Source organism: Scardinius erythrophthalmus (assembly GCF_964197995.2).
Source record: "Scardinius erythrophthalmus genome assembly, chromosome: 20".
Classification (NCBI taxonomy): Eukaryota; Metazoa; Chordata; class Actinopteri; order Cypriniformes; family Leuciscidae; genus Scardinius; species Scardinius erythrophthalmus.
In genome coordinates, this window is record NC_138240.1 from 26,724,045 (window position 1) to 26,734,885 (window position 10,841).

Genomic DNA, 10,841 nt, shown 5'->3' on the forward strand with positions numbered 1-10,841 from the left:
CAATGAAAGGCTCTCACTGAACAAACCGCATCTCTCCTGCTCCTAACCGAGTGCTTTGGGTGATTTACAGTTTTAAATATATTTGAAAGAAGGGCAGAGGCGAAATGTGGGGAGTAAGGAAACAGAAGAAGCAGTCGGAGAAGCGGCTGAAAGGTTAGCGCACGTTCTCCGACACATTGAGATGTGGGGCTCGGGCGGGAGTAATATAAAAAAAAAGAAATCAGAAGTTGAGCAGAGACAAAGAAAAATGAATTGAAAAAAATGATTTTTGCTTTAATGTGCAATTTCTACTACCACTATTCCCTAATTCATTCAGGTTATGGTCTATGGATGAACAATAAGGATGGAGAATACGATTTTGGGTAATTACTGAGGTCACTCCTCCACAGTTTCCCTCTCCACCAATCAGATTAAGGGATGCCATCTGCTTATCTAACCTAATCAGCTGAGGAATGCCAGATGTTGTGTTGCAGGCCTGCAGCTGGTCCAACAGATAACCTTTACCAAAATGACTGACCCCAGAAATCACATTCTGACCTCTTGAGGCCTGTCTGTTTAGAGTTGGTCAGATACAACAATCACTTATTTACGGTTAGAGCTAAAACCGATTGTTAAACTGATTTTCTCACATTACTCTGAAACTGAAATGAAAATGAACTAACATACAGTACTCCGATACAGTATCAGTGGATATTCTGCTGTGAGTCTTCTAAAACCACAACAAAAAAAAAAGTACCGCACTACCCATAATTCCCTTTTCTCTGCCTGACACACCGACAGAGACTGTATAAGGGGGAAGATACTGACTACTCATAGGAAAATGAATGAGATAGATTTGAATTTGGCAGAGTCATGAACAATTCAGTCCACCCATTTAATCAAGCCTGTCTTCACTCTCAAATATGAAGGTTCTTTATTGGCATTGATGAACCTTTAACATCCACGGAAATTTTCCATTGCACAAAAGGTTCTTTATAGTGGAAAAAAAGGTTCTTCAGATTGTTAAAATGTTCTTCACACAAAGAACATAATTGTTCTGTTAAGAACTGTTCACTGAAAGCTTATTTGGGGAACCCAAGATGGTTATTTTATATGGCTTCAAAACCCATGGTTTATGGTTATTTTATATGGCTTCAAAACCCATGGTTTATGGTTTTTTTTTATAAGTGTTTTTTTGTTTATTTTTTTATAAGTGTTGGACCAAAGGATGTTTGCAATGCCTGATGAAACAGTGTAAGGACTACTGTGATTACATGATTAAGTGACAGACTGTATGCTATGCAAGTGGCATTTTAAAGCGACAAAATGACTGAAGAACAATTTTAAAGGACGTGGCAGAAACTTAAAGGGATGCTTCGGAGTAAAATCAACCTAGGGTCCTTTGCACCATGACCTCGAGTCAAACACCCCCCCCAGAAGCCCTTTTTCCCTTGGTTGAACATTATTAAAGTTAGAGCTTATTTATTTAAGTCCGGGTTAGCGGTAGCATGAGCCGTCAGGCAAGTGTTATTTAAATAAACTCCTGATGTACTTACAAACTTTCTAATGCCTCATTTTATGAGTACAGATCCTATATGTACTATTGTAGAAGTTTGGTACCATTCTGGGCATTATTAGTGGGGTAATTTACGAGATACATCATAGGATCCATTAGCACCTGCACTAAGCCATCCGGCTGATTTCCCTAAATAACTTTAATAAAATTCGACCAAGGGAAAAAAGGCTTCTGGGGGGTGTTTGGCTCGAGGTCATGGTGCAAAGGACCCTAGGTTGATTTTACTCCAAACAATCCCTTTAAGGAGGCTGCATGTGTGGCTTTATTTCGTACTGTCGTCTCAAAAAGAAAATGTTGAAAGATACAGTACAACTAACCAAAATTCGTATCATGTGTCATGCAATCACTAAATCAGTGTTGCAAACAATGTCACCTATCATTATACCTCAGAAAAGCCATTCGTTGACCATAAACTTCATAGTCAGCAAGAAAAATAACAAACTAACTAAGTAATAAGAGGAGCATTTTGGTGTACCATAATGTACTGCAGGTTCGAAACGGAGGTCCATTCTCAGGAGCGTAACACTTTGCTGGGGTCTATACAATGTGATCCTGAGAACAAACCAAATATAGAAAAACATGTGGTACAGTCTGTCTTTAAACAGGTGTGTGCCAAAAAGTCAACTGGCCCGGATGGCATTTCGGCATTCCTGTTAAAAACTTTTGCAAAGGAATTGACCCCAGCCTGGTGGCCTGTTTTTCAACAATCTGTGGGCACACACACTGTTCCCAGCCTGTGGAAAAAATCTATTATTACACCTATTCCAAAAAAATCATGTCCAATGGATGATAACGACTATAGACTAATAGCGTTAACATCTGTTGTAATGAAATGTTTGGAAAAAATCGTAGTTCCCCTGCTTAGAGCCGATACTGACCCCCTGCAGGATCCTTTACAGTTCGCGTACAGGTACAGGAAAGGTACAGATGATGCGGTTAACAGTATTACGCATTTGATTTTAAAACATCTAGAGGATAGCAAAGCCTATGCACGCTTGCTCTTCGTAGATTTTAGTTCTGCTTTTAACACGGTTCAACCTCACCTTCTGATTCAGAAGATGAGTCAGTTGAATGTTAACCCTTTTTTGATTAAATGGTACCACTCCTTTTTAACCAGCCGTACTCAGGTTGTAAGGGTCAATAATACCCTATCAGATTCTAAATTAACACACATAGGTGCTCCGCAGGGTTGTGTGAGTTCGCCTGTTATTTTTACAATCTATACTAATGACTGCGTGAGTCTACATGCTGGAAATTACATTTTTAAATTTTCAGACGACACAGCCATCTTGAGCCTACTGTAAAAGATTCTGATCCATCTCCCAATCATTTTGAGATAAAGAACTTTGAACAGTGGTGCGATGCTAACAAATTGATTTTAAATGTTAAAAAAAAACAGAAGAAATAGTGTTTGACCCCAGAGCAGTCGGCGCCCACAGTCCTGTTGTTATCCATGATACTCAAATTAAACAGGTGTGTTCATATAAGTATCTTGGCATCTATATTAATAACACGTTTACATGGCAGGTGCATGTTGACAACTTATGTACTAAACTCCAACAAAGACTTTACTTTCTGAGGAGACTCAGGCTGTATGGTGTTAGCAAAAAAATGATGACTGTATTTTATCAGGCTGTCCTGGAGAGCCTAATCAGGTACGGGATCCAAGCATTATATGGTAACCTCTCTGTACAGTTAAAAACAGGCTTTCCTATATTATAAAAACTGCCATGAAAATTGTGGAGTGGAAAGACTTGCCATCGCTTCAAACACTATACGAGCAGTCTGTGTATCGAAGGGCACACAGAATACTGGCGGATACCTCCCACATTCTTTATCCTGAGTATGTTCTTCTGCCTTCGGGCAGAAGATATAGAGTTCCCAAATGTCGACTTAACCGATTTAAATACTCTTTTGTGCCTGCCTCCATGAGAATCCTGAATGACAACACAAGTTCAAAGACTTGATCGTTTCTGGTTAGCACTGATTATTTTATTTTATACTGTTTTTTATTTACTAGATTGTGTGATTTAAAATTGCAGCATACACACTGTGCCCAAGACAAATTTCCCTAAGGGGACAATAAAGTATATTGTATTGTATTGTATGTGACCCTGGATCACAAAACCAGTCACAAGTAGCACGGGTATATTTGTGGCAATAGCCAACGATACATTGTATGGGTCAAAATTATTGATTTTTCTTTTATGCAAAAAATCATTAGGATATTAAGTAAAAGATCATGTTCCATGAAGATATTTTTCTAAATTTCCTACCATACCATGCAGCACAATCGCAAACATAAATGGAGAACTTCAAAGGTGATTTTCTCAATGTTTAGATTTTTTTGCACCCTCAGATTCCAGATTTTCAAATAGTTGTATCTTGGCCAAATATTATCCTATCATAACAAACCATACATCAATGGAAAGCTTATTTATTCAAATTTCAGATGATGTATACATCTCAATTTAAAAAAATTTACCCATGTGACTGGTTTTGGTTTTGTGGTCCAGGGTCACATATTACATAATCCTTTTTTGTTGTTTACTGTTCTTCAATATTTAAAGGTGCATTAAGCAACTTTTCATGTTAAAAATACCTGTTTTTCCAACCCATACATGCTTAAACAATTGCCTGATGGGCTGAATGAGCCCTTCTATGATCTCTGCGATTGCCTCTATAATCCTGTACAGTAAAATAAATAAGAGGGATTCGGGACGGAATCGACTGGGCGTGACGTCATGCGCGTTCACGCTCACCTGGCTATGTCTGGCAGGTTTGTGTATTCGCCGCCATTATCCGCATCAGCGAAGACAACTCAAGCGACTTTGGCAAAAGTAGAAGATGGATTCAAAGAGACCGGCTTCTAGTTCATCCCAAACCCCAACGCAAACTCCACGTAACCGCGTGCACAACTCTGGTTGCAGTTTCGCGTGTCGCCAGAAGGGGGCATAGTTTGCAAAAACTCAGAGACTTGCGCAATGCACCTTTAATGTGTGTTTGAATGAATCTGTCAAGTTTTTATGGCGGCCACCAATTATGTAAGTATAAGTATTATAACATTATTATTATAAAATGGACTTAAACCGGGTGCTCGTCTGCTGTGTGTAATCAAACACATCGTTTTCATTTTATTCCTCAGAGACTGAACTCGCACTCTGCTGCCACACTGGAGCGCACTCGTCACCAACTGGGAATTACAGTTACAAGTTACAAAAGATCCCCCTCAGTGTAATCTGTCAAAATAATGGACTGCCTTTAGATTTTTTCGTCACTGCTAAAAACACTTCCGGAAAATTTTGGTTAACGAGACATCCCGTCTGAATGGCCATGTTCAGACTGAAAGCAAAAATAAGAATTTTTTGCATATCCAGATTTTATCTAGATGCATTTTTGAAAGTCTGGACAACAAAAAAACACATGAAATTTGATTTTTTTCAAACCACACATATGGAGGTGGTTTGAAATGCGATTCCAATCAGATTTTTAGAGATGCGTCTCAGTCTGGATGCTCTGGCTGCTCAAAACGAATTTCTTAATTGTCTTTTGCATCACACTTAATGCAACACATAACGATAACGTCAAAACTGGTGGCGGAAATGCTGGAAGTATTCATACGGTGTTCAAATGGTATGTCCAAAGATTTCAGCATTTTCCTGCGCAACAAAGGAGTTCTGCACCGCAAACATGGCGGACGATGGGCAAGAAGAAATGGTGATAAGAGTGTGTGGACTGTTTTTTATAGACAATTTGCAGAAATAAAAGAAAAAGGTTTAGATAAAGTGCTGTTATTCTTCCACCTTCTGTCAGCTCGCTTTCTAATTTGGTATGGTTTCATTCCACGTGACAAACTGCAGAGTGCGTGCGGGTTTGTCATCGGGGTTCCTCCCGCACAACAGGATTTGTTATCGTAAATATTCAATATGTTGGATATTTACAATTTGAGATCTGTGCATTATTCTGAGCAGATTCAATCACTCTTAACACACATCACACCACAGGTAGATCTGATAGAATAATCTGTAGAACCATCAAGATAATCAGGACTTTACATAGGATTGTCGGAATGAGAGAATTGGGCCAGATTATCTTGTAGTGTCTGAGTGCCTTAAGAGATCCAAAATGTGCAGTGTTGGGGGATATTTTACTTGTTTGTGTAATTTTACATATTTTCTCCAACAGTCCATATAAAAGGTCAATCAAACAAATTCAACAAAAGGAAAAAATAATTACTAAAATAATACATTAGCTTCATAGCAGATTCCAAGTGATAAAGGATTTAGGACATTCGAATTGAACCCATTGCATAAGTTCCGCCAGTAGTGGGCACCCCTGCTACTACTGTAAGCAATGACATACATCCGAGTCAATGCACCGGAGGGAAGCTAGCGAGAGAAGGGCATTAAAAAAACAAAGTGGAACACAGCTCATGTTAGCACACCATAGGAATAGAAGTCCCATGTTTCAAATAAAGGAGCCAATCGACCTTTTTTTGGTGATTGGCAAATATTGACAAGCAGCTTTGAAGATTTTGGTCCCATTCAAGCAGGTGTGAGCCAAAATGGCCACTGAGTGGACTTGCCTTAAAGGGGTTTTGGTATCATTCACCTCAACAAGAGATATTTTTATACAGACATTCCACATTTTCTCCTGGCGAATTAGAGAGCGGCTGAAAGAGATGAGCAAGAAAGAGACAGGTGATGATTCCCAGAATGCATCTGCTGTCTGAACAATCACAAAGCATGTCCGCGAAAACAACAGCAGAGACACAATTTCAAACATTGCATCTAACCAGACAAAAGCCAATCCTGAGAAACCAAAACTTGGATCAACTACCTTGAAAAAAACACCCAGCTAAACTAGTGCTGAGTGCAGCATTTTGATTAACCATTGCTCATTTTCCCTTCAGGGGGCAGGAGACTGTGAATACTTCTAACACACAAAGCCTCATAAAACTGCCTCACGGTGCGCTTTCCACATGCTCGGAAAACAAATAAACGATGTTAAGAGGTGCAAAAGGCTCATGAGAGCTTGTCTCCGACCGCCTCTGTCGTCTGCCACCCAGCCTACTTTTGCCCCCTTCCTATCTTTTTTTTTTTTTTAAGTCCATTTCCTCCGGTTTCGCAAAGGCAATGTGTTGAGCAGATGTGAGCAGTTATTAAGCAGAACCACTAGCCTCTTTAAATGGAGTCCTGGCTACCCCGGGCCTCCTCCTCCGAGGGGACCAATCCTCGGGCTGCATACTCCTCTCCTGGGCTTGTTCGCGGCGTTTCGAGTGCTTTTAATGTTTATGTTTTTACGACAGCCATGTGCAGGCGAATTCTGCTCCTGCTGGGAAGGGGAGCAGAAGGGCATCATGGGAAGGCAGGGTTCTGAAACGACGAGTGTTTTATTCCTGCTTTTCCACACCAATTTTAAGGGCGGATACAACCAAAGATGTTGGACGGCTGCACGGGTGTCCATGTCAAGAAACAGACGAAAAATAGCACTCTCCTCACCAAAACAAATACGCATAGCTTTAAAATGATCTCCCTTGTCTCACACAGGGATTAAGTGCATACTTTGTCCGACAAGTATTCTGTACAGGCGCCGAAAGTATCTGAAGTACTAGAATAGTCACCCAGATTAACAGGTAATATCACAATAGGTCATAACTAGCTACAGCCACACTTTGGAGGTTTAACTTCCTTCCTGTGCAGACAATATGAATATGGTCCATTATGAACAGACTGGGATATTACAGCACAGGGAAAGGAAGGAGACGGATGGCTATTAAAGTGCACTTTTTATTCTCCTTTAGCATGGCAAAGTCAACTGAAGACTAGAGGACCTGTGTGCATATGTGTTTTTTGAGGACAGAGGACCGGTTTCCTTTGCTGTCAGATGGAAGGCATGTGTAAAATGACAACACATCAGTTTTGAGTTCTGCAACAAACTCCTCTTCAGAGCTTCACTCTGCTCATAATTCTCACCACATCTCACATATATGAGCCAAAACAATGAGCTGGTAGCGTCACACTCAGTAGAGTTTGATGGTTTCACTTTGTGAAACATTCAAGCCAAAACAAAAATGATTGTTGGTCAAAGAATGTTAGTCAAAAGTTGTAACAGCGCATAATGACAGAATCTCTGTACTCGGTACAGTATTTATATAATAATGTTTTATGGCTGTGAAGTAGGACAACTGTTAACAAAACTAGTTATGAATGAATATGAATAAATTAACAGATGTAACCTTTAGAATTATTGCATCAAAGATTGAATACTGAATACTAAAAACTATCTATTTTTAATGTTAATTTACTTGAACAAAGGCTAATAATTCTCCAATAAATGATCTAAACAACTGAGTCTTTCTCATTGCAAGTCTATTAATGTTACTGTACATTTTCCTTATACCAAAATATGGCACGTATATTTGTAGTAATAAGTGAGTTGTGAAAAAAAATGTAGTGTAAAATGGAAAAATTGTTACAGTTGCCCTTGGACTTCCCTATAGAGTTAAATTTTGACAGCTGCTTAAAGCTGCTGTCTATTAAGATATTGTACAGTAGCCTAGTCACCAAGAAGTGTCCGACCTTTGTCTTTAGCACCGTTGTAATACCAGTTTACATCTTCCAGACTGTTGCTGTCACAATTACTGATTTTATGAGATGCTATAGACTTACATTGTCTAATAAAAACCATGTTCAATGATGCATGTTTCTGTATCTTAAGACAACCCCTGTGCCATCAATCATCCATGCAGTCTCATTTGCTGAAGTTCTGCATCTTCAAATGTTTGTTTGAAATTTGCGCTTCAGAGAATTAAGCTTAATGGTATTCTCAAACAACACCCAACATCCTCCTACAAACTCTGGTATAATTTACTGCAAAAACCATCAGCTTAATATATAATTACATCGAGAAGTTGATTTTGAGCATTGTAGCTACTTTTGAGTCAATGAATTGTGTTTTCATGACATATGCAGACTATATAACATTGATAAAGCGTTGCTAAATAGTGAAAATGAACAAAATACTCACAGAGAGACGGTCCTGTTGGGGAGCAGACTGACTTCTGGCGTTTCGGTCAGCTCCTTCCCACCGCAGCTGACTTTCCTCCGCGCTCCGGGCGCAGGGTGAGCTTTACCGCGGTCCTCCGCGCAGCTGCAGCCGCTGGAGAGGAGCTCCGGACAGCCGGCAGAGACTCTGTGAAGCAGCAGCAGGAGAAACACACGAACCCAAAACGGGATGCGGACGCAGGGTCCCGACATTGTCCCCCACACTATCAACTGCGCGGTCCCAGGTCAGCCCATGACATCAGGGCACAATCTTTTCTGGGTGATAATAACTTAAAGTATCAATGCTGAGACAGAGACAAGTTACTCCTTTCTAAGTATGAATGGATAGATCACCACGGTATACTGCAAAACTCACTTCTGTTAAAAAATGACAGCACTCCTGTCACTGAAGCAATAAATTATATCCATCATGTCATAATTCCATCATGCACTTTCTTTCCTCCATGTCCCAAATGAAACGGAATCATTTTGTAGCACTTTACGAATGTGACGCGCAAACGGGCGGCGCGCAGAAATGTCACTCTGTCGCCTTTCTAAAGGAAAGTGAAGCTGTTACTCTTGTGCTTTTGAGCGCAGCGCAATTACGAGTCCTCAAAGCAGCTGTTGTCCATACTTTTTCCAAGCAGTATTTCACAGAAAAATGCGATTTGATTTGTCATAAAGTTCCGGACGCGTATCAGCAAACATGACGGACTGCTCCTCTGCGCTCCGGGGTCCGTGTGGTGTAAAGCGCAATCTGACTTTGAATAACGGTGCAGATCCTAATTCCAGGACTCTGGCGCTTTTCCTCTGCCATCCTGTCACACTCACATTCAGCTCCAGCCACAGTGCGCACATTCCTCTCCCTGAGCCGCGCGGTCCTAGCGCAGCTAATTTCATGTCTCCCATAAATCTAGTTATTACATTACAGTCTCCAGATTATGTTACTCTAAATCATTATTATGGTAATAAAATGTACTATGTATTTACATTTACGACTACTAGAGACTGGAGAATGGGCAAGTGAATGTAAAAAAAAAGTGCAATTATATTACATAGTGTAATTGTATTTTAAATACAATATCACAATAGGCTTATCTTCTTAAAACTATTTCAATTCAATATTTTATGATTTAGATGTATGTATCTGGTTTATCAAGTGAAAGAGCTCATTCCCTTTTAAAGGGATTGAAAATTCTGTCATTACTTACCCTGATGTCGTCCCAATTGACAGCTACGCAACTAGCACTTTGACGCTTAAAAAAGTTCATAAAGAAATCGTAAAACTAACCCATATGAATTGAGTGGTTTAGTCCAAATTTTCTGAAGAAACATCGCTTTATATGATGAACAGATTAAATTTAGGCTTTTATTCACAAATAAACATTCATCAGTGCACACATCTGATCTGGTAAACGGAAGCTCAAGCATGTTCGCTTAACTTGTAAGAACCAATGAGGTTCATTCATGTGTGTTACACAGCACATTTGAGCTTCAGTTAGAACCAATGAGGTTCATTCTTGTGTCATGCATCACGTTTGAGCTTCTGCAAGAACCAATGAGGTTCATTTGTGTGTGTTACACAGCACATTTGAGCTTTAGCAAGAACCAATGAGGTTGATTCTCGTGTTACGCAGCACGTTTGAGCTTCAGCAAGAACCAATGAGGTTCATTCTTGTGTTACGCAGCACATTTGAGCTTCCGCAAGAACCAATGAGGTTCATTTTTGTGTGTTACACAGCACATTTGAGCTTTAGCAAGAACCAATGAGGTTGATTCTCGTGTTACGCAGCACGTTTGAGCTTCAGCAAGAACCAATGAGGTTCATTCTTGTGTTACACAGCACATTTGAGCTTCCGCAAGAACCAATGATGTTCATTCTTATGTGTTACACAGCACATTTGAGCTTCAGTTAGAACCAATGAGGTTCATTCTTGTGTCATGCATCATGTTTGAGCTTCTGCAAGAACCAATGAGGTTCATTCTTGTGTTACACAGCACATTTGAGCTTTAGCAAGAACCAATGAGGTTCATTCTCGTGTTACGCAGGTTCGGTTGAGCTTCTGTTTATGTTTGCTGATAAATGTTTATATGTGAATAAAAGCCTAAATTCAATCTGTTCATAATATATAGTGATCGAGTCTCTTTAGAAAATTTGGACTAAACCGCTCAATTCATATGGGTTAGGTTTCAATCTCTTTATGAAGTTTTTTGAAGCGTCAAACTCGTAGTTACACAGC

At 39.8% G+C, this 10,841-nt stretch overlaps 1 protein-coding gene across 1 annotated transcript in view; it reads right to left on the minus strand.

Annotated features, from left to right (window-relative positions):
- The window catches only part of adgra2 (adhesion G protein-coupled receptor A2), a 96,327-nt gene extending 86,932 nt beyond the window's left edge, over positions 1 to 9,395 (minus strand). The window contains exon 1 of the mRNA XM_081349342.1: positions 8,585 to 9,395. Coding sequence (XP_081205468.1) covers positions 8,585 to 8,814 — 230 coding nt within the window. The 5' untranslated portion in view covers positions 8,815 to 9,395. The remainder of the gene's footprint in view (positions 1 to 8,584) is intronic.
- Between the last annotated feature and the right edge of the window lie 1,446 nt (positions 9,396 to 10,841).